Source organism: Parasteatoda tepidariorum, chromosome 1, assembly GCF_982258835.1.
Source record: "Parasteatoda tepidariorum strain Cologne lab strain chromosome 1, Ptep-v5.0, whole genome shotgun sequence".
NCBI lineage: Eukaryota > Metazoa > Arthropoda > Arachnida > Araneae > Theridiidae > Parasteatoda > Parasteatoda tepidariorum.
Window position 1 is genome coordinate 71,019,530 of NC_141755.1, and position 25,291 is coordinate 71,044,820.

A 25,291-nucleotide genomic window follows, 5' to 3' on the forward strand; every position below is an offset into this window, starting at 1 on the left:
GCTCTTATGTGACTTAAACAAAGTACCTACCCACATAGGCAATCGCTTTGCAAAGACATACAAACAGAAAAAAAAATTTACATATTTATTTTTCGGTGACAATGTTGGACGGATATATTGATGTCGTCTTTGCAACTAATAAATTCACGTATACTTAACAAATCATCAATAGGTCAATAAATGGGTCAATCCAGGGCGAAAGTAAATTGTAATTAAGAATTATAATTTCACAAACGTGTTTTTTATGAATAAAAATGAAATTATTTTTTATTTATTCATATTAGGTACTGGCATGGATACAAACTAACAAAAAATATTTTTTTTATATAATTATATTAGTTTATTGCATCACGTGTGTGAAAAAAAACTGTGGTATCACCCAAACTGGTATTTTCTTCTTATATCGCTCAAAATTCTAACGTGTTGTTATTATTATAGATATTTTGATGTATATATTTTTCAATGTGGACGATATGCTCACTATTTGCTCAATTACATACATTATTATGACTTGTTGTGTGCACCAATAAAATATCGATAAACCCATTTAGTTGTTTAGATTAATTGTCATGTTATCTCTTGGTAGGATTTTCATTTTAGAAATCCTACTTAAGATTTGTTTTTCTCCAGTGTATCAAAAATATAACATTTTATATAAAGTGTAAGCCCCACCTTACGCTGTCATATGCTCCTAAAAAGTTTTCAGAAGAATAAAATTTTATGAAGTAAAGTTAATATTTACATTAATTAATATATTATATAAATTAATATATTATATTAATTAAAATATTATATTAATTAAAATATTATATTAATTAATATATTCTATTATTTAATATATTCTATTAATTCCAATTATCTGGAACCAGATCGTTCTGCTCAAAGATTCCCAAAATTGCTACAAGCATATGCACCAAAGAGCCATTACATTATGACCCCCATCCATCTATAACAATGGGTTCGCCCAGGTTTTCCTGGTTTCTCGCCCAAGAACAATGTTTTCATGGGGCACTTTAGGACCCATAATCCTCATAGAAAAATCCCTTACGTCTGTAAACTACTTGAACATAGTTGCAGACTAGATTCACCCATTCATGGCAACAGTTTTTCCTGCGGGGGATGATGTTTACCAACAGGATAATGCGCCATGCCATAAGAGTCGAAACGTCATGGATTGGTTGGAGGAACATTCCAGTGACTTTCAAGTCATGTTTTGGTCCCCAAATTCATCTGACCTTAATCCAATAGAGCATTTGTGGTCCTACTTGGAAAACCAAATTCGTGCTGTCACGCTACCCCCTCGCAATGTGAGAGAATTGCAGGACCAGTTGGTGAGCGCTTGGTGCCACATACCTCAGACTACCTATCAGCACTTTGTGGAATCATTGCCACGGTGTGTGCTAGCAGTTTTGAGGGCTAAAGGTGGTCCTACATGTTATTAGCTGGGTGGTCATAATGTAATGGCTCTTCGGTGTATATTTGCTTCTAAATTAACAGCTTCCCTTACCAATTTTTTTGAAAAAATATGCGAAAAATACGCGTATTTTTTTATTTCATTAATAAATACAAGGACAAAACATTATACACATGCTCTAAGTTGAAACGTTATTTTTTTACGTATGAAAAATATTTAATTTACCCTTCAGTTTACTATACCAAATTATCTCGGACAAATGAAAAAAGTTAAATCTGCATTATTTTCTCCTTCGCTCGTGAACGCCCTTTTTTTACTCTTTTTTTCAAAGTAAATTCATCAACCGTCGTATATACAGTTGTACAAAACACATCTGCAGTCCCACAAATAGCAAAACTCCCAAACTAAAATTGGCAAACTTCCAATCTTTGCCTCCGGTCGAATAAAAACGTGATAAAACAAAACGTATTGACGAGTTCTGCTATGACCGAGTTTACTCGGGATGATAAATATTTACAATATATTCATACCCGTCTTGTCCCGCAGTGGACTGATCGTGAAGACGCGGCTCCCAGCAGATCACCGAAGCCAAGCATCACTGGCTACGGTCAGTGTGCGGGTGGGCGATCACTTGGATCAGTCTGCGTAGGGACCGAGGGTGTGCGGTATTGGTCCTCGTTAAACTGTTCTACCGTAAAGTGCTCGAGTTCGCGTGCAGGTCGTCGAACTACCGAAGCGGAGGTGCCATCCCCTCTGCAAAGGATCAAAATTGTGATGGCATGCCTTCGGATCATCCTCAGGGATGTTTCCCAGACCGTCGCCAATAGCCCATTGTGCAGCTCTAGTGCGACGTAAATGAACAACAACAACAAATTATACCCGAGTTAACTCTGAATAATCAGGGAAGCTGTTAAGTACTATTCAACTGAAAGATTCCAAAATGAGGATTCGAAGAATCGTCATTTTGGAATCCTTCGTATGGAATCATTTGGAATCATCCTTCATTTAGGAATCATTTGGAAGAATCATCATCATCAATCCTTAAAAAGAAACTAGCGCATGTGCACACTACATTACCACTTTCATGTGGTATTAGTCACCTGAACAACGTTCCTCGTCTGCCCGACGATGCTTGAAATTTTACGGCTTTGATATCGCCCTGGACATTACATTAGAGTAGATTCCTAACTACTAAGACACTATTTGAGAAAGGGCCGGGATAGCCTGGTCGGAAGGCCGCTGGACCCGTGTCCGAGAGGTCGTGGGTTCGAACCCTGTGGCCGAAGACTCCCCGTGTAGTAAAATGACTGATGCACGTTAAATCTGTCGAGTTGCAAAAGTCCTCCATGTTCCCATAACAAATCAAACCTCTGGGAGTACTGGAATGGAGATCGATCGTTCTCTGATTCAGGTCAAAATTAGGATCTGTGGATGAATAAATGGATGTATGAATGGGTCCTCCCTATAAACGGGTGCGACATATGGTGTGGCAGAAGTCGAATTCTTGGCTATAGATGGCGCCACTGAAAAAACAAGAACAATCTCACCCCTTCTGCCTTAACAGGCATACGTCAACAACAACAGCAACTATTTGCGAAAGTAATATCCGATTGCACTTCCAGCATTTAGAATGGGGAATTGAACCTCGGCCAAAGCAGTGGTAGATGAATACGGAACCCACTAACCGACGGGGTGGCTTTGGTTGGCTGTGTTCTAGTTGGATTTAGTGCATGAAAATCTAATCATTACATAAAAGCTTATTGTACTTTTTTTTAAAGTTACAGTATTGCGTAGGTAATTATCTTTATCTGACTATTTGTCACTAACTTTAATCAGTGCTTGATATGATTAAAAAATATTAATATAAATTTATGATTAATAGTTATTAACTCTAGCTAATGAATAAGCATTTATTCGAAATTATTATGATGAGACCTCAAAAATTTCAAAGACGAGTTGCATAATTTCTGCGGGATTTTTTGATAACCTCCTAAATAATTTAACGACATTAAATCTCTTATCTGCGTGTATTTATCTCATCTTTGTTTTGCAAGCAGATAAATTCGCGATGTAAAAATAGGAAAATATGAATGTTGATTTATGTGAGTATAAGATTACCACATACTAAAGTTGATTTATGTGAGTATAAGATTATATTCCCTCTAAATAATATATAGATCTATTTTAATGTAATATGTAAATTATATTTTCTCTAAATAATATATAAATATATTTTAATGTGACATGTAAATTATATTTCATATAAATAATAGGTTGGAAGAACTGTTTTAATAAAATTATATTCTGTATATTTTTTCAGATTTATTTAGTTTCATGCAAAAAATATATTATTGAAATTTCAAATGTCAATTTAGTTATTTATTTTGATTTATTATTTATTTATTTGTATTTATTTGTTTTTATTTATTTTTCCCTTACTTGCATTTATTTTTTTATTTTTTTTATTTATTCATTTATTTATTATTTATTCTAATTATTTATTTTTATTTATTGATTATTTATTTGTATTTATTTATTTTTATTTATTTGTTTTTACTCATTTTCATTTATTTTAATTTTTTTCAAATTTTATTCATTTATTGTAATTATTCATTATTGTAATTATTCAATTATTCATTTAATGTAACTATGTAGTTTTTATGTTAGTGTTTTTAAGAGTGAGACGCACCAATGACATTGAGATTAGGAAATAGAAATAACTTCCTCACTAACCTAACATACGTCTCGCAGTAATATGAATCTTTTCTTATCATATACCGTTTATTCTCCTTGATTTATTTTTATTCCCTGTAACAAATATCAAAGCATTTTAATCTGCTGTTAAAATTTACGAGGCTTATTCTTGCATAGGGTGTTCTATGATCCCCACCCAGAATATATGGGTGATTATTTTTAAACATGACAATTCGGGTCAAGAAATTTCTTCGAATTTAAAATCTTCAAAATAATCTAAAAAAATTTTTGTATACTTCTTTAGTTACATTTATTAATATCTTACAGACAGCAATGTAGTTTATTGACATTTGCTCGAGAACAAAAATAAAACAGAAATTCCCCAAATCTTGAATGCCAGGGAAGTGACATATTAGCTTAGAAGTTTAAAAAGCAGTCATTTTAAGTTAGTAGTAAGTAACTCAACTTAAGCCTTTATGTTAGATGGACCACAAATTGCTTAAATTAATTCTTTTATCCACTGTAGAAAGAATCAAATTCTTTTTTGTTGCTGATACGTACAGAATAAAATTGTATATAATAATCAATCATTAAATAAATAAATAACTTTGATTACATCCAACCATATTACAATCATACATAAACTTGGTATTAGGTTAATATTTGCTTTTCCCCTTTACAGTATTAGCACCTTAAAAAATTTTCTGGTAACACTTCAATTTCCTGGAATTCATAAGCCAGGAAAATGACAGCCAGGATAATGACAAATTCGCCATTTTATAGCATATAACTTTACTTTAATTTAATATTTTGACCTAAGATGTTTACATTCTACAAAAAAAAACAGGATTTCTTAAAATAACTCAGATAAATCTATATAGTTCATGTTATTAATGATTTCAAGAAGCCAGGAAAATGACAACACAAAAATCTACTCATCTTGAAAAATTTTTTGAAATAGATTTTGAACCAGAAAATTGGTTCTTTATTCATGCTATAAGACATGTTCATATAAGAGGGTATCTAATCAATCTATTAATATAAGATATTCTTTGCTGGTTCTATCTATTTTGGTTATAAACCACTAAATAAAAGTAGCCACGACAGATTTTCTTGGGATAAACAAAATATTGACAGAAAAAATTATTTTAAACTAAGTTTTTGTAAATAATACCCTCTGCGTATATTCTAGAAGTGCTTACATAGGATAGGATAGAAAAAATTAGATTTTGAAAAATGCATGGGAAGTTTTGAAGCTAGTTATTATTGGAAACATTGTTTGGGACATGCCAGGAAAATGACATTTTGAAGTTCAATTAAATTTTTTAACTATACAAAACAGTCAATGCTAGTGCAAAGTCATTTTAAAATGCTAACAGCAATGCAATTTATTAATTTCTTTAAAAAAGAGTTCTTTTAGTATCTATTATAGTATTAGATCTTGGAGCAAGGGACAGTGAATTGTCATATTTCGTGAGAATCACCCATATACAAGGTGTATCGCAAAAACCACTCATTACATATTTTTCGAACTCTTACCAACAAAAGCGCAAACACATTGGAGGTCGTAATTTAATATTTAACGAAAAAAGAAACAAAAATGGTATCGAAGTCTGACCAATTGCAGTAGAGGACGGCAAATATAATAAACATCAAAACATGTCTTTCTTTGTTTTAGGTTAAAACTTAAAGGTGTTTCTGATTATCATCTTTCAACCTCTTTCCACTTCTTCCCACTTTCCACTTCTTCATACTCAAGACTGTATTGTCGTTTATTACTAACGTCTTCCTTTACTGTCAGATTTCGACAGAGGTTTTGTTTTTACCTAGATTGTGTACAATATTTTCATTGTAATAATAGGTTGTGTAATGAAATATTGCTTTATAAATAATTGCCTGTTCCCAAAGTGCATAATTTTTTTTTGTTTTCTTCCTCGGTTTCTATAAAATAAATATTACGGTACACTCTACTTCTCAATTCTATGACAAAATTGAATTTAAAAAAGTTTTCACAAGAGGGTTTACTAATTCAGAACGAGAAAAAAGCAAAAGCACACTCGAAATCTGTGGAATAATTTGTGATTACCTCGGACGATGAAGAACCTAAAAACTGTTTGATTACTCTGCGAAACTTGCAGGTGTTATTAATAAATAATCATCATTCAAATCCTCTCTGGTTTCTTAAGCATCCTCAGTGATGACTCGGGGAGACATCCTCTCTAGTTCTTCAGTGATTATTAGGCTGGCTGAAATTTGAAGAACTTTCTAATAATCGTCTTTCAACTCCTCTCTGTTTACTCCCGCAGTCAAACCTGTTTTGCTGTTTATTACAGCCAACTTCCTGCAACATGATATGTCAGGTTTTGACCTGACAAATCAAGACCCCCAATATGAATACTTTTGGGTTTTCATTCTTGATAAAGATTCCAAAAATAAGTATTTAGGGTGTTCTTTACGAAAAAAGAGCATACTTGAGAGTTTGCCAGTTAACACTTAAACAAGAAAGACACAAAAGAGCTTACAAAATCTGTGGAACTACTTGTGAGGTAAGCAGGATGAACATATCAAAACGCTTAAATTGTTCAGTGAAACCTGAATGTGCTTCGAATAATAACCAATCAAATCCAATCAGGTTCCCCGGGCATTTAAACAGATTTTGATGCATATAGTTCCGCCTTCAACTGTAGAGATTTCCTAGATTTTGATAACGTTTTATTTTCTTTGTTTAAATATTAATTTGCGATGTGCCTTGTTTTTTCTTTCACTTCATTTTCGACAAGTATTTTAGAAATATATTTAAAAAGTATGAATACTGTAAAAGTATGAAACTATGAATACTATAAAAGCATATCAAATATTTTTTTCTCCTTAAACTAGACATTACTAATCGCACAATGTAAAAACTAAATGATTGCATCGTTGCCGGAGCTGTAGGTTGCAATGTCCAAATTGAGGACTTGTAATTATCCCGACTCAGAAAAAAAAATCCGATCAAATATCAAGCCAAATTTGAACTAAGAAGAAACTTTTAGACTAAAGCTATTTTATTGTGTTTTGAAAAAGTAGATTACGCTAATTTAATTAAAGAAGTCTATTACAGATTCGCCATGGAGGTAGCCTTGGGGTTTTTCGGAGTTATCCTAGCTTGCTTTGCTATTATTTTAACTCGATGGATCATCCGTCGACGTAATATTCATCGAAGCTTAAAAAAATATGGAATACCAGGACCAAAACCTGATTTCATAGCTGGGAATATGTACCAGTTAAAGAAGGAACCCAATCCAAATGATATCATAGAAGATTGGCTCAAAAAATATGGAGACGTGTTTGGATATTTCATGGGAGAAGATATTTATGTTGTAATTAAGGACTTGGAAATGTTAAAGAAAGTAAGTATTTTTTTTTAATTAAACAAAAAATTTTCAGTCCTAGAATTCTTGAATTTATAAATCCTTGAATTTAAAAATTCTTGAATTTATAAATCCCTGAAGTAGTACACTGAGACCTTAAAATACATAAATGAAGTGTTTTTACCATTATTATTTCGCTTATCAAACAATATTTCTTCAAAAGCAATAATAACAATGAAAACAAACAATATTTAGTTGTTTTGTTAGCGGCGCGATTATCTTGTAGTCTGACCTGGATCATTAATCCAAATCAGCAACAATAATTCATGCCTACGTTATTGGAAGTAGCTTTAGATTTTAATTTAAAAAAAACTAAATTTTAATCGCGTTTTAATCAAAGGTTAGATTTCAATCAGATTTCAATCAAAGATAAGATTTTAATTAGATTTAATCAAAGATTAGATTTTTTACCACAGATATCAGCATATTTAATAAGTAGAGTTCTTATATCTAACAAGCCTCCTATTTTACAAAAGGAACTGATAACATAGTAAGAGAAACTCTAGTATCAAGCTGAAATTTCTGGTGAAAACGAAAACATAATTTTAAATGTTAATGGTGCTGTAAGTCGAATACCTTGTTGATCGACAATTTTACTCATTAACAAATTTACTTTTTTGGTATAATTATTGACTACTTGAAATGGAAACAAAGTAAATGACATGATTTTATCAAAGATTTCAGCGCTTTCAGTAACAAATCGGGATCTCTGATGAAAACAGAAGATCCATTTCCTATAATGTTAGTGGTACTGGTCAATCAAATACCTTGTTGATCTACAACTTTTACACATTAACAGATCTACTTTTTTCCGCTTTTGTTTAAAATCTAGAAATAAAGAATACTTTCAATATAAACTAACTTACAATCTCTGGCCAAATTATTAAACGCACTATAAGATTCTATGTAAAATCTTAATCATCAATCTATCAATTAATTATCTTAATTATACAGCTTTATTGTTTTTACGCTACTGAAACCGGTTTGCATTTGATTGGGATCGTGTATCAATTGGTTAACATTATGTTACAATACGTTAAAAATAAATAAAAATAGGAAGTATATATAAAAATCTCTTGAATTAACATTACATGTATGTTTAAATATAAAAGTATTTTTATATAATATATCGCCTATTTTATCCAATTGTCAAATTTATATTATATATCGTCTAATTCAACCCATTGATGTACAAATGTAAACAAATGCAAACCGGTTTTTGTCGCGTAGAACAATAAAGCTGTATAGTATCACCTGATAATTAAGATTTTACATAGAATCTTCGTCCAATAATTTGCCCAGTGACTGTATTTCCAGGTTTTGAATAAAAGATTCCTGTGTATTTAGTAAAAAGCCCAGATCTCTGATAAAAACAGAACCATTTCCTGAAATTTTAGTTATACTGGTAAACCAAATGTCTTGTTGATCGGCAACTTCTACACGTTAGCATATCTACTTTTTTTTTCTCTTTTGATAGAAATTTAGAAATAAGAAATACTTCAAAAATAATCTAAATTATTTACAGGTTTTAATAAAAGATTTCAGCGTATTCAGTAACAAGCCCACATTTCTGTTGCAAACGGATCCATTTCCTAAAATGTTAATTGGACTTCGAGACAAACGATGGAAGGAAGTTCGAAATGTCCTCACTCCAGCATTCTCTTCGGGAAAAATCAAATTTATGACAGATGTCGTTTCCAAGAAGGTAAATATTCTTTAGCAAGGTTTTTTGAAGCTCTTTCGCCAAGGTAAATACAAAAAAAGCGACAGTTTTATTCCCTTACGCTTGAAGCAAGGCTATAATTGTAAACTGTGTACGCCATCCTGCTGTAAAAAAAATATCTGGGCTTCAGAATGGACAAATAGCTAAAATATTTTAGAAGTTGTTCAACTTTTTAAAAAATCGCCAATTTGGCGACATTTTTCCACCTAGATAGAAATTATCATAAACGATACCTTATCACCATTTTTTTCAAATTTTTGTATGCCCAGATAATGCAGCATTGGAGTAATATTCTAAATATTAAAAAATTAGACCACAAGCGTTTTCCATTTTCTCAAGACTGTGATTTTTCTTCGTATTGACGTTTGCGCCATTTTTAGAATAAGCAAAGAAGATGCTGGCTAAAGATAGGCTAAACTTTTTATTTCCAATGGCAGGGCATAAACAAGAAATTACACAGAAAACAAATGCAAAGACAAAACAGGTGAATAAATAAACTAAACAGAATGACCGAAGTCATTGCCCTAAAAGTTCTCTGGCTTGCCAATAAAGCGACGATTCAGAGCCGGAATGCAATGCAGCACAGCGGCGAAGGTGGGTCCTATTCATGGGCTCTGCCAAGTTGCAGAGCGGACAGTCAGGTGAATTTAGAATACCGATGCGGTGCAAGTGTTCAGTCAGACAGTCGTGGCCCGTTAGAAGTCGAAACTGTGCCACAACTTCACGGCGTGGACCATTAGGGATATTTAGGAGGTCATTTTCGACTATAGCATTGGCTGGAGAACATGCCGAAAGCTGTAGACCACTTAGCCGTATTAGGATACGTTTCCAGGGTGTACCGCGAGGAGGTAGGTCTACTCCGCACCCCAGATAGGCTAAACTTAACTAACGGTCATGAGTTAACTGTTGCAAGCTATCATTAGTCATGAAAATAGCATATTAGTCACAAAAAAGCATCATTTCATGCTACCACAGATCCTTCGAAAAACAGCCTTAAGACTCTAGATTTATTAGTCTTCATGTACACATGTTTTTACGAGATTATAACATTGTTCTATAATGTTAAATATAATGTATTTTATGTCAATCTTTTTCACATCGAAATTTGACGGCTTGCTTAGTTTAATTAATTTCAGAACGTAAAACATTGGAAATGAATTTTTTAAACTATTCCAGCTGTTTCTGTCTGCTGTGCGATTTAGTTGAATGCGTAGTTTAATAGCGCAAAAAACCGGATGCAACTATGCTGCACCAAATGCAACTCATTTGACCCAGTTTAAAGGAGATTTAACTCATAGAGTTATTAAAAATAAGTTAAGTTAATAACTAGATAAATAATTAAAAATAATAAAATGACTAAATAAATGGTATAGGCTGTCCAAAGAAATATCAAATATTTATTTGTTGATAAAAATCTGACCTGAACTTGTTAAATGAATTTACTTTGTATCAGTAAACAAAACTATCTAAAGAGATTTGTATTATTCGAGTTTTTGTTTGTTTTTTATCCTTCTTATTTATATTTTAAACATTTTTTTCTTACCTTTTCAACAAAAGTTGTTGAAAATCGTTTACTTTGGTAAAACAGACGTCAAATCTTCTTTAAAACTAAAAATAAACTCAGTGGTGAGACAGCCGAAAGAGGACTAAGGCCTACTGTGCCCTCTCAATTTTCTTGACCTTGGACTCAGGAGTGCTGGAGGTTCGGTGGTCAGTCAAACCCAGTGCTCAATTCCCAAGCATGTTTGGTACTTATTTTATCAACCCACTGAAAAATCTTCTTCAGCAGCCAATTAAAAAAAAACACTATAATAGGGAGTAAAATTAAGCATTAAGTTTACCAGCTTTTAGTTCATTAACATAAAGGATTTAATTTTTTTTCTATGCGTGTTAACAAGAGATAGCATTGGCAATAAGATCTTGCAACAACTAAAATTTACTTTTCAGAATGAAAATGTTAACACGTGTGATTTCTCTTCAGTTTTACTTGCAGATAGCTGATGAACAGAAACAGCATGTGTATTTTACTTGGTCTGATGAGCACCAGATTAATACACTGTTAAAATCTGGTGCTTATCGGATTTATGAAATGTTACATAGCGCTCAACATAGCGCTCAACAAATTTAGACAATGTTACATTTTCGCGGTCATCAAAAAAAAGTGTTTCAATATAAAAAATACAGGGTTTGCAAACCTACTATATTTCAGAAGTAATATTTCTCCTATTTTGGTTTACCAAATATAAATATTTTTTTTTTACCTCTAGGTTGATTTGTTTGTTGATTTAGTAATGAAAAAAGCAAATAACAAGGAAATAATCAACATCCATGAGCTAGGGCAAGGATTAACATTGGATGTGATATCTGCATGTGCTCTTGCCGTGAAGAAAAATATTCAAGAGAATCCAAAAGATGATATTCTACAAGCTGTAAGTTTAAATTAAAAAATAAAAAAACTCTATAGTCCATCCTCTGTAAGAAGACGATTGACCCTCAGTGGGTTCACTTCAACGTGAGAGACACACATTCTACCTAACCGTTATTTTAACTAATGGACACCATACCACAATTTAGAAGTCTTGTTGCGGTAGAATATTTATAGTTTGGGTATTGAATTACTGGATATTAATTTGTAAATCGAAAAAATCATTAAATTACTGGATATAATTTGTTAATCAATCCGATCAACAGAACAAATCCAATAATTCAAAACTATCAGTTTAATCATCTGATTCGAAATAATTAATCTATATATATATATATATATATATATATATATATATCTTGCACGGCGACAAAAAAAGCCTCATTACAACTCCCCAAATGGCAACGCTAGAAAATCAACCAATGATTACCACTAAAAATGTCACATGACAAATCTAGCTGAGGTGGCTCAACATATAGCGCTTTTAAAAACGGAAACTGAAATAACCAGAGAGAGCAATCTCACCAAGTGTGATTTGCTGATGACAACCTAAACAATATGGAAATGAATGGGGGAAAACTGGATCCTACCACGTGATTTTCCGGCCAATAAAAATGCGCCGACAACAATGGAAAACGGTGTCAGACCATTATGATTTTATGTTATATAGAGAAACGTTTTCCTATAATACTAATTTTTTTTTTTTTTTTAAAAAAAAAGAAAGTTGTTATATGGATTTCAATGAGTGTTTTGAATTCTTAGAATTTTGTGCATTTGCAATGTACCTAAGTTAGTAGCGAGCGAAGCGAGCTTGGTTTGCGAAGCAAACCATATAAGACTGCGTAGCAATTTTCGGGTGTTGGCGAGAGTTAGCGAGTAGGGGGCGCAGCCCACTAGTTCTAATATATTTTTTTTTTCAAGAAATTCTTATGGGTTCATTTGAAAATCTTCAAATCAGTTCAGTTTCAAATTCAGTTCTCAACTTTTTAAAATAAATTATTCTAAATAATGATTTGAGTGACTTCATTTTAATCGATTGTTTTGAACAAAATATGTTCATTCTTTTCTACACAGATTCAAATCGAGAATTCTTACATGTTGATTTAACTATTGATATATTTAAATTTAGTTATAATTTTATTAAACGAATTAATGTGTAACCATAACACCTCCACGTTTTACTAATTAATCCATTTGAATCATCCATTCTTTTTTTTTTCATGGCTTCATTGAAATCTCAGATTCCACTTTTATTAATTAAACGGATAGAAATACTAATTAGTGAAGATAAATATAGAAAGAAAAAACATATTTTCCCATTCACTGCATGATATAATGCTTCATTAACTTCCTGCATTCGACCATCTTCACTGATTTCAAGAATCCGCCCTGAAAATAATTAATTCTTGTAACATTGATGAACACATTTATGTAAACATCAACGAAAATCGTCGATTTTAAATTACACATCAATCACAATCATCTGTATATGAATCACTATTAAATCACTCTAATTAACATCTGAAGATGACTTTTCTTAAATTATATTGTAGTTGCCGACTATCACAAGATTTCCTCCAGACACCAGATTCACTTCATGATGGTTAGTTAGGTTACACTTTCTAATAAACTTCTAAATGATAGTAACAGAGACTATGGTAACTGCAAATAATACCTATATGGTCATGTTATATTAAAATATTTTTGAGTGGTATGATACCATCGACGAATACTCATCAAATCAAATATGAGGTATTTTAAATAAGGATTAACAGTTTTGCATTGGTTGATATTGAGAAAGTCGTATAATTTTTTTCAATTCTCCCCCATTAGAAATAGATTTACTCTTATTTCCATAACAGCAAAACATCCTCAAACTTTCAGTCAAGAGGATTTCTCCGGTTTGCTAGACAGTATTTAGTTCAAAATAAGCTAAAATAACCTATCTAGTTAAAAAGTGGTCATAATTTGATTAAAAGATTTCACCATCACGTTATAACTGTTCCGGAATTGTGGAAATGAAATATATGCATACTAATGGACCATTAATTCGATTCTAAAAACGTGGAACTGTTATCAGATGGCTTTTTTCAGCTAAAATCGCTTCGCCAATTCATTGGATACTAATATAGTTTAGTCTAGCTTTGTATAAACATTGGTACTCTTACTGAAAGGAATTTCTGAAATCATGCATAATCACTGTTTTTAGGCGATAACCCTTTAAATCGTTATGAACTCGTGAAATGTAAGTAAACTAAGTGAAAAGGTGAGAAAATGAGAAAAAGCCTGGCAACTAAGTAAAAAAATGAAGGTAATATCCAAAGTTAAAATGAAAGTTTAGGTGGAATGGATTAGATCGATATTCAACATAAGTAACATAAAATCCCGAAAATTTATAAAATTTACCTTCATGCTCAATTGTAAATTTTTAAGTTGAATCACAGCAAGGACTGAATTAAAGCATTCTATCCTTGAAAAATGTGCACCCAACATATTCTTTTTTCGGCAATATTTCTGGATGATTTTCGCAGATTACGACTATCTTCCGACTTCCGCAGTTTCATTAAAACACCTTTCCCTCTTGCGTTAATCATTGAACCATACAAACCAAACTATAACAGCTAATTATTTTACAATCTGCGAATGTAATTGATTATAACTTAACTTAAACGAAAGTATAGCACACAATTTGTTTACATTAGCTTCTCATTTCTGACCAGCTCATAGCTGAATTTTTGTTTTTGAATTTTTTTCAGCTTTTCATTGCCAATTCCAAAAAAAATAGGTATTGTGATCATAACATAATTTAACCTAACAATTTATTTACATGTTCTATACACCGAAGAGCCATTGCATTATGACCACCCTGCTAATAACATGTAAAACCACATTCAGCCCTCAAAACTGCTAGCACCCGCCGTGGCATTGATTCCACAAGGTGCTGATAGTCTGAGGTATCTGGTACCAAGCGCTCACCAACTGGTCCTGCAATTCCCTCACATTGCGAGGTGGTAGCGTGGCAGCACGAATTTGGTTTTCCAAGTAGGACCACAAATGCTCTATTGGATTAAGGTCAGGTGAATTTGGGAGCCAAGACATGACTTGAAAGTCATTGGAATGTTCCTCTACGAGTCGACCCTTATGACATGGTGCATTATCCTGTTTGTAAACACCAACCCCAGCAAGAAAAGCTGTTGCCATGAATGGGTGAACCTGGTCTGCAATTATGTTCAAGTAGGTTATAGACGTCAGGGATTGTTCTGTGAGGATTATGGGTCATAATGTGCCCCATGAAAACATTGTTCCTGGGCGAGAAACCATGAAAACCTGGCCGAGACCATTGTTATAGATGGAGGGTGGTCATAATGTAATGGCTCTTCGGTGTATATTGGTTTTAAGATCATGATGTAATTCAACTTATGTAATGCAATGTAATTCAACTTATAATTGTCTTTCAGGTGAGGGATACTTTTAAGCACCAATTTAATCCCATTGAAGAATTGGGCATACTCTTTCCATTCCTTTCCAAAATTCTTCACTTGTTTGACGATTTGTTCATATTTAAGAAATCTCTAAACACTATAGCTGATCATTTGAAAGTCGTCATGAAAGAGAGGCGTCAAAACCCGAATCTAAGAAGTTTGGACATTCTTCAGTCAATACTGGACAGCTGTGATAGTGTTTCAGGTAAGTCATCGGATTCAGAACTCCTTTAAAAGTGTGTATTAAATGACCTGAATACCTGTTTACATGGTAAGAAGAAAAACAAGAATGAATATATCGAGATTAAGTAGCACTATGCAATCATGCACAAGGTTGAAAACCATATGCTGGCAGAGTAGAATCGGTCAAAATAATTCCGTTATCTTTTTATTATTATATGCTGCCCTTCCTTGTTTTGTGTTATTAAATAAATAATCAAAATAAATTTATTCAAAGTCCAACTTATCAAAATAAAGATAAACTGCACTTAGTAATTTATCGACATCCAATTGATACTACTATTTATTGACAGCGCCTAACACATGATTGATAAAATTTACCACAATAAAGCAATCTTCTCGATAAGTTTGCACTAAATTTGCATCTATTTCAATTACTACTGATGTTTTAATACTTAGATTTATGGAAAAACTTTTCGAAAATGAAACTGTAAAGAAAATAATGACGACGCTTCAGATAGTTTTCAAATTAAGGTGATCATTTTAGCCCAGGTTAATTATTCTTCAGCTTAAATGAGATGCTGAATAAAATCTAATTATTTATGAAAGAACGTGCAATGGACTCCATTTTTATTTAAGCGAAGTTGAATGGAAACTATCTTTTAAGTGAATAGAGAGAAAAAGCGTCTGCGCCTTAATTTGTGTGAGCGCCTAATGCTAATCCTGTTCGAAAAATTCATTTTTCGAACATCCCCAGAGCACAGCAGACAGTTCTGGAGTCGTTAGACGCACACATAAGTACAGACAAACTTTCGTTTTAATATTATAGATAAAAATATACAATCTGTTTCATAATATCTGACCTTAATGTACATTTTTAGTATTCTAGCAAAAAGTGAACTTAAGATATGAACTAAATTGAAAGAACTAAAATCATCAACAACAAAAAAGTTCTTTGTTAACCGCGTCGGTTGGAATGCTATATCTTTCAGTCTAAAATGTGACATTTGGACTATTAAAAACATTAAAGCTTCATCTTCAAATGAACTGGGTAGTTCACAGTTTGAAAACTTAGTTGTCCTATCTCACTTTTTCAAAATTTATCTATCTATATATATATATATATATATATATATATATATATATATATATATATATATATATATATATATATATATATATATATATATATATATTATGTACTGGTAACGGTCTCGGTGACATCCCTGGGGATAATTCGAAGACATACCATCGCGATTTTGATCCTCTGCAGAGGGGAGTGACTCTGTTGCTTTATTAGCCCGACGACCTGCGAGCGAAGTTGAGCACTGAGCACTTTACTGTAGAACAGTTTAACGAGGACCGATATCGTGCACCCTCGGTCCATACCCAGACTGATCAAAGTGATTGCCCTCCGGCGTACTGACCGCAGTCAGTGATGCTCTTCGGTATTTTACTGGGAACCGTGTGCTTACGAACAGTGTGAACAGTTACGAATCCCACAGTTACGAACCGTGTGCACTGTGGGATATATATATATATATATATATATATATATATATATATATATATATATATATATATATACATATATATATATATATATATATATATATATATATATATATATATATATATATATATATATATATATATATATATATATATATATATATATATATATAGATAGATAGATAGATAGATAGATAGATAGATAGATAGATAGATAGATAGATAGATAGATAGATAGATAGATAGATATAGATATAGATATAGATATAGATAGATAGATAGATAGATAAATATTAAGAATCCTTGTTGTGTGAAATATCGAGAGAACTTCATGCAACCCATGGCCACAAAATAATATTTAGTGAGAAAAACAGATTATTGAAGCCCGGTGAATCACTCTTGAGGAAAGTGAGATGAAAAGCATCAAAATTAGTTAGATCACTCAATGAAACGGGAAGCTGTTTTTAATAATCGTTTTTCATCTCTTCTCAGCTTCATTTGGCAATCAAGCATAGATTTTGATGTTAATACCACTCCTCATTTCGTCCCCCGTCAAGTTTTGACGTCATTTTTTTTGTTTTCTTAAATATTATTTTGAGGCTCTTAAACCTTTGCTTGCGTCACTTAGTATGTTGAAGCCTGTCAATCTGGTCAACTTGTTGTACCAGCCGTAAGTAAAAGCTTATGAAATGTTAGTTTATTTTTACTTTTTTTTCGAAAGGGATTCCGAAAGGGTGAGCCAGGAAACAAAATACCAATAGATGTCAAGGGCAAACACTTACACCCTATATTTGCTGGAATTTACCACGCCATATTTTTTTCTTTAAGATTTCATTCTATAACACTGTTTCCCTACTTTTATTTTCTTTTACAGATGGAAATGGTACAAAACTGACTGAAGAGGAAGCTATAGCGAACGCTCTTGTTGTCCTTCTAGCAGGCTATAACACAACGGCTAACTCCCTAGGGTTCACATTCTTCTTATTAGCCACACACCCAGAAATACAAGATCGTCTGTATCAAGAGATCCGACAGGCTAGAGATACTTCCTATTCTACACTGCAAAGTAATTTAGCAACTCTTTTCAATACCAGTATTCAATGAGTTTTTAATCGTGAAATACCTGAATTTTCTTTGCTTCATGATTTTCGTTAATTTTCTAGATATGACCTATTTGGATCAAGTATACAGCGAGTCGCTCCGTGTATATCCTCCTGTCACTGGTTTCATCCATAGAAAATGCGACAGGGACTACGATTTGGGACCATATACCATACCCAAGGGGGCAAATATCATAGCTCCAGTTTGGAATATTCATCATGATCCGAATTTGTGGCCTGATCCAAATAAATTTGATCCAGATCGCTTTTCACCGACTAATAAAGGATCCATTCAAAGCATGTCTTATTTCCCTTTTGGAGCAGGTCCGAGGAATTGTATTGGATCTCGCTTCGCACAGTTGGAGGCGAAAATAGCTATATACAGAATTTTGCAGAAAGTGAAATTGGAACCTTGTGAGAAAACAGATAACCCCCTGTCTCTTGTCTGCGCTGCTTTTACGATACTTCCAGTAAATGGTGTATGGCTAAAAGCGACGCCAAGAAATCCATGTTAAAATATACAATAAAAATAGTGACAACTAATCATCTTTTTCACTTTGTGACATAGTAAAGTTAACTGTTGTTGTTGTTGTTGTCTTGTCTGTGACAAGTATTTCCAAACGTTTGAAGAATGAGTTTTGCAAGTTCTAGCTCCTAAAGACAGTACAGGATGTGGTGAGACGAGTTCAAAAAACGCGATCAGGATTGCTTGACAGTTATAAGATAAAGTTTATTGACAAGGAATTTAATTAATATGCAATATAATAAAGAAGCGAGAAGATATTTTATAAAAGTATTTAATAAAAAATAATGAACAGCGACATATAAGTTGAGTATTGAGTATAGTTAAGTGCGACGAGCTCTCTGCTTATCGCTTATAGCTCTGCCGACATATATGTTTTTGGGAAGCGTTCTGTTTTCGTATCTGAATGTTGGCACCTTTTTTTTATAAAAGTTAAACTATTCTCTGCTGTAGTAAAATTAAACTTATGCGAACCTTACACAGTTGAAAACGTGTTTTGACTTCGCGTGCAGCTCGTCGCGCTACCGAAGCGGGGATGCCATCCCCTTTTCAGAGAATCAAAATTGTGTCTTCGGATCGTCCTCAGGGATGTTTCCCAGACCGTCGCCAATAGCCCGTTGTGCAGCTCTAGTGCGACTTAAATGAACTACAACAACAACAATAATTTTTCAAAAAGATAAAAATTGGTGACTCAATTATTTCATTTTTTTAAATTTATTTCTGTGAAAAAAGATACATTTTTCTTCACTGAATATAACTATTTTATTTTGATAAAAAAAAATTATGCATTTGCAATGTTTAAAAGGAACTGAAATGGAAAATTAGAAATCATCAACTTAGCAAAGCGCAATTTCGGGGCCTTTTAAATATTACGTAAGCATATATTTTGGCGATTCAGACCCTTCCTCCCCCTTTTCAGAAAACCACAAAAGTAAGAAAATCGCTATCAACCACCCCTCTGAGTTTTGCCTTGATGTACTTTTAATGGAAATTAACTATAGTAATCTAATTTTAGGATTAAATTCAAGTAAACTTAGCTCAAAATCTACATTTTAATTAATTTTATGAGGTTTTTCTAAATAAATACTTTTTAGAAATCCTTTGGATTTTCCTTTTGTGTCCAAAACTTTTGACTCTTTAAAAAAAATTTCTTTCAATTCATTTCCCTGGAATTCAGTTCTTATTCCCAAATTTTTTTGTGTGCAATATTTGTTGTCACATATTTCTTTTTCTTTTTACTTCAGATATAATAAGAGGGTTTTAATATCTTACGTAAATATTGTTCACTACCCTCCTCCCCCCGTAAGTTTCAATTGTAACATTTGAACCGCCCCGTTCCTATAACTCTTTCCAAATGGGTACTTTTTATATCACTGCGAAACTTTTCGGAAGCGTAACGTGAGCGAGGCATGGGTATAGAGAAATGTTCATCATTGTAAATTAAGTATCTTTATATGGAGAATTTAAAGTACTTAGTGTAGGAATAAATCAACATAGAATTTACTTTAATGTATCTTGGTGTATTTTCAGAGCTTAAATTTATATTCTTACAAACTTTTATTATTTATAAATAACGCGGCTCTCTAGAGCTCTGCGAAAGTGATATTCAGAAATAAATAAATTTTATAAAAATATAAGACTATCGAACCGAAACACTACTAATCGAGAAAGAATTGCGCAATATTTCTTTCTATTTCCCCCAACAATTATCAAAATTCTTCATTTTAGTTTCATGGAAGGTATGAAACATTTTGTAACTAACAGATAAAACCTTAAAACTGAATATTTGCAAATTTTTTCCTTCTTTTTTCGAAAGGATTAGAAAATTTAGCTCAAATTCCTTGGCAATTCGTAACATTAACTTTTTACCAGTGAAGTACAAGTTATTTTTAAGAGTTTATTAAAAAATGATTAACTAATGCATTTTGAAGAATTTTGTGAGAGTGCATAATTTTATTTTATTTTATAACTGTCGTTGAGCAGTAGATCTAATTTTTAAAATTACGACCATCAATGTTCAACTCCGTAGCCTTGTAATTCAGAACCCAATCCAGAAGACAAGGGAACACCTGATCAAGTATTGAAAAAATTGGCCTTCATGGAGGACTTTTTTTGAAGGAACAAATCCGCATTTGCGTTACATGGAGAGGAAAACAACTAAATCCTCCCACAGTAAACCTGATGGCAAGGGAACTCTAACCTGCGATCCGTCTACCACTGAAGATATTTTTTGTCAGCATGGTGGTCGGTGTGAGCCGGGTGCGGAATTCGTATCGACCAGCCATTTCCGGAATTCGAGCCCTAGGCCCCAGATTGGGAGGCGAGTGCTCTATTCCCTGAGCCAGAATAGCTCAAGCAGCATAATTTAACAAATACAAAGCATTTTAGTTTTCGATATTAAAAAAAATTCCTTAAATTCAAAACATCAATTTTTCCTATCCCCCTCCGCTCAACACTAGAAAGACTGAAATACTTATATTGCCAAAAGCAGTCAAAAAATTGCGAAAGAATAATGTATAAAGAAATTTACTTAAAATTAATTTTAAATATTTTTTTAACATTATTTTCAGTTATATAACAAGTTATTAGTAAATATTAACTAAAATTCAAAATTATATGTTGTACGAAAAGTCACAAAATTCTAAGAAATTGAGTCGTCATTGTTTTTCTAATCAAATTAAAAAAGCAATCAAAATGACTTCCTTGGGCAATCTAGTGCTAAGTATTCATGACATACAGTCACTATTCGTATATTTAGTGTCTAGAACATTAATAGAACATGGATATTTATTGGTTAAAACATGAATTAGAACAGATTAATAAAATTTAACGGAGTGTCTTGTCTTTTTCTTCTTTTTCTTCTGTTTGAAGAGAGAAGAGATAACCATTGTCTTGTGCTTGTGTTTGTGGATGGCGAACAGAACTGTTGTACAGATTATCTCTATCAGTTCGTAGACTGTGAGGAGGGAAAATCCTAACCATACTCCGCTGTATCCTCCCAAGTAACTGAACAGCTCCATTGTCTGCAAATATATTACACTTGATCAATCAGCTGAACTATTTATGATTCTAATAGCATATATCCGAACAACATAAGAGCATACATCACTAAACAACATATACACCGAAGAACCATTACATTATGACCACCCTCCATCTACAACAATGGGCTCGCCCAGATTTTCATGGTTTCTCGCCCAGGAACAATGTTTTCATGGGGCACATTAGGACCCATAATCCTCATAGAACAATCCCTGGCGTCTGTAAGCTACTTGAACATAATTGCAGACCAGGTTCACCCATTCATGTCAACAGTTTTTCCTGCGGGGGATGGTGTTTACCAACAGGATAATGCACCATGTCATAAGGGTCGAATCGTCATGGATTGGTTCGAGGAACATTCCAGTGACTTTCAAGCCATGTCTTGGCCCTCAAATTCCCCTGACCTTAATCCAATAGAGCATTTGTGGTCCTACTTGGAAAATCAAATTCGTGCTGCCACGCTACCCCCTCGCAATGTGAGGGAATTGAAGGACCAGTTGGTGAGAGCTTGGTACCAGATACCTCAGACCACCTATCAGCACCTTGTGGAATCAATGCCACTGCTGGTGCTAGCAGTTTCGAGGGCTAAAGGTGGTCCTACATGTTATTATCAGGGTGGTCATAATGTAATGGCTCTTTGGTGTATATCTAAATAGCATAAAAAGATGATGGTATAAAACAGTTTCACTTTGTTTTCGATGCATTCTTATTGGTTAAAAACATCGTATGGCACAATATAAACAGAAGTATGAAACAATCATATTTCATGCTTTCACGTTTTGTCACTAGCTGTAAAAAATGTAAAATAATATAAGAAATGCAATGTAATAAAAAATATTTCATCATTTTCTACTTCGTGTTCGATTTTGTGAATGGTATATTATGCTGGTCTTTCTACTTTGTAATTAAGATCTGAAAAAAAATATTAAAACGTTCCTAGTCAATAATAACGTAATGCAGCATGTCAAATTAATTTTTAAAAAAAATTTTTTTGCATCAGTTTTCTAGCATCATTTCTTAGATATTCATTATTAACTTTCAAGTTAGAGAAAATGCGTTGCGTTGTAATGTAACTAGCCACCCAGACCCCAAAGTCAGAGAGACGATTTTCCAATCCAGCGACTTTTAATTTGAATTTTTCTTAAATATAGAAAATTTGATTCTTGATCTTATTTTAGATCAGGTAGCAAACTTTAAACGAAATAAAAGCTTACATTGACTACAGTCAATTACAGTCAGGAGGAAAATCTCCAAAAAAGAGAACAGTAAATTAGCGTCCGAGAGTTAAACCCCGTAATGTTTATACTTAATGTTGAAATAAGTTAGGAAAGCACACAAGACAACATTTGTGGTGTGTCTATTTTCTTAAATAAGCATTTTTCGATGTGTCCGCTTTTTTAAATACGCATTTTTCGTTCTGTCCATTTTCTAAAATACTCATTTTGTGGCGTGTCTTTTTTCGTAAATACGCATTTTGAAGTGAGTTCGTTTTCTTGTTTACGAATTTTGAACTATATATTTTTTTTTCTTAAATACGCATTTCAAGCAATTTTCTTTTTCGTAAACCTTACTTTCCATTTTTGAGCACTTTTTTAAGGACGCATTTCGAGTTGCGTCCAAAAATAAAAATTTAATCAACGATATTTTGTCGCTGAAGCCCTAATTGTTGTCTCATTAAAGTAATCAAACTTACATTGTATTTTGGTAAATGCCTATACTTTTTATGTTCCAGTGTAGAGTAAAAGATCTTCACCGTAGCCAGGTTTTTCCTGCAAAAAGTTACCCAATGGATTTATTTTCAAACATAAATATAATAGATATAAAATTTCAAGAGTAATTAAAATCTTACATTTTATCCTCCCAGGATCGATTCATATGAGAATGTATATGATGATTATACTAAAATAAATAAAGTATGTTACTCTCTGTCATGCAGACATTGGATGTTGCCGCTAATAGATAAATAAATAAAATAAGTGTCTCTGATAGATGTTCGGAGAAGTATATCTGTACAGTAATTGAAAAACTACGTCTTTCAAGTATAAAAGAGAAGGAAAAAAAATTTCGACCTAAAAACGGAAATTTGTCCATTTCTATGCTTAACGAACTGAAAAAAACGAAAAGCTGTACTTTCATTTGTGTTTTACTCATGTTATGTTTTCGCTTTAATCTATTTAAAGATATATACTTTAATTGGCAATGAAATCGTTTTGTCAATAATTTTGATTAAGTATTTTTAATGATTTATTAATAAAAGCTACTTTTTATGTCCCGATGATATTTATCATTCTAAAAGCAACACCTCTTAGTCGTAATCATAATTTAGCTAATAAAGCGCTAATAATAACTTTTTTTATATATATTTGAATGTTAAAATAAACATTTAATGCATGAAAAATATGCGTGGCACAGGTTCCAAATTTTAATTTCTGCTTTTCTTTCTTATTTAATGCGAAATAATATTCGGCCATCATGAAACTATGTATTACCATACTAAATTAGTTTATTTCCCACTAAACAACTCTTTGCCCACTGTGGACTTCGATTAGCGTCCATAATCGTAAAGTCAATTTTTATTTTCTATAACATGTAAAATTAAAGATCAAATTTATTACATGAAACTCTCTCACATTATGATAAACAAATGTTTTTTTCCCTTCATACTCATACTTTTGCAACAGAATTATTTTTACTGAGCGCCATCTAGTTAAGACAAGAACAATTCAAAGGCAGTCAACCTCGAACTGCGGTGGATCCAACATTTTGTCTCCGAAGGACAAAGAAAATAATGACGACTAGGAAAACTTAAATATCTATAAGAGGATCAAATGAAGAAAAGAACGATTTACCAGCAGTCAACCTCCAGCTGCGGTGGATCCAACATTTTGTCTCCATAAGACAAAAAAAAAATAATGACGACTTGGAAAACTTAAATATTTATAAGAGGATCAAATGAGGAAAAGAACGATTTACCAGCAATCAACCTCCAGTTGCGGTGGATCCAACATTTTGTCTCCGAAAGACAAAGAAAATAATGACGACTTGGAAAACTTAAATATCTATCAGAGGATCTAATGAAGAAAAGAACGATTTACCAGCAGTCATCCTCCAGTTGCGGTGGATCTAACATTTTGTCTCCGAAAGACAAAGAAAATAATGACGACTTGGAAAACTTAAATATCTATAAGAGGATCTAATGAAGAAAAGAACGATTTACCAGCAGTCAACCTCCAGCTGCGGTGGATCTAACATTTTGTCTCCGAAAGATTAAAAAAATAATGACGACTTGGAAAACTTAAATATCTATCAGAGGATCTAATGAAGAAAAGAACGATTTACCAGCAGTCATCCTCCAGCTGCGGTGGATCTAACATTTTGTCTCCGAAAGACAAAGAAAATAATGACGACTTGGAAAACTTAAATATCTATCAGAGGATCTAATGAAGAAAAGAACGATTTACCAGCAGTCAACCTCCAGTTGCGGTGGATCTGACATTTTGTCTCCGAAAGACAAAGAAAATAATGACGACTTGGAAAACTTAAATATCTATCAGAGGATCTAATGAAGAAAAGAACGATTTACCAGCAGTCATCCTCCAGTTGCGGTGGATCTAACATTTTGTCTCCGAAAGACAAAGAAAATAATGACGACTTGGAAAACTTAAATATCTATCAGAGGATCTAATGAAGAAAAGAACGATTTACCAGCAGTCATCCTCCAGTTGCGGTGGATCTAACATTTTGTCTCCGAAAGACAAAGAAAATAATGACGACTTGGAAAACTTA

At 32.7% G+C, this 25,291-nt stretch overlaps 2 protein-coding genes across 4 annotated transcripts in view; one reads left to right on the forward strand and one right to left on the reverse strand.

Annotated features, from left to right (window-relative positions):
* Nucleotides 1-3,249: 3,249 nt before the first annotated feature.
* LOC107440657 (cytochrome P450 3A41) lies at nt 3,250-18,483 on the forward strand. Of its 3 annotated transcripts, none has more exons than XM_043049463.3 (7): nt 3,250-3,553; nt 7,209-7,497; nt 9,044-9,223; nt 11,509-11,670; nt 15,125-15,353; nt 17,715-17,906; nt 18,004-18,483. In XM_043049463.3, the coding sequence occupies exons 2-7, from the start codon at nt 7,216-7,218 to the stop codon at nt 18,453-18,455; spliced, it is 1,497 nt and encodes a 498-aa protein (XP_042905397.2). In that variant the 5' UTR covers nt 3,250-3,553; nt 7,209-7,215; the 3' UTR covers nt 18,456-18,483. The 3 variants fall into 3 exon arrangements, with proteins under 3 accessions (XP_042905397.2, XP_042905398.2, XP_042905399.2); XM_043049464.3 differs by having other exon boundaries at nt 3,268-3,553; nt 7,199-7,497; XM_043049465.3 differs by having other exon boundaries at nt 3,535-3,553; nt 7,196-7,497.
* A 2,749-nt stretch (nt 18,484-21,232) lies between these two features.
* The window catches only part of LOC107440663 (acid-sensing ion channel 4-A-like), a 29,872-nt gene continuing 25,813 nt past the window's right edge, over nt 21,233-25,291 (reverse strand). The window contains exons 11-13 of the mRNA XM_043049462.3: nt 23,355-23,404; nt 23,199-23,274; nt 21,233-21,486 (exon numbers count right to left, since the gene is read on the reverse strand). Coding sequence (XP_042905396.3) covers nt 21,280-21,486; nt 23,199-23,274; nt 23,355-23,404 — 333 coding nt within the window. The 3' untranslated portion in view covers nt 21,233-21,279. The remainder of the gene's footprint in view (nt 21,487-23,198; nt 23,275-23,354; nt 23,405-25,291) is intronic.

What these genes read in the sequence shown, in the direction of transcription:
- LOC107440657 (XM_043049464.3), top strand. Translation starts at nt 3,505, where the DNA reads ATGTTGATTTATGTGAGTATAAGATTACCACATACTAAAGTTGATTTA. An exon ending in ACATACTAAAGTTGATTTAT is followed by an intron (nt 3,554 to 7,198) that starts GTGAGTATAAGA and finishes TAATTAAAGAAG; the next exon opens with TCTATTACAGATTCGCCATG. An exon ending in CAGCTGTGATAGTGTTTCAG is followed by an intron (nt 15,354 to 17,714) that starts GTAAGTCATCGG and finishes TTTCTTTTACAG; the next exon opens with ATGGAAATGGTACAAAACTG.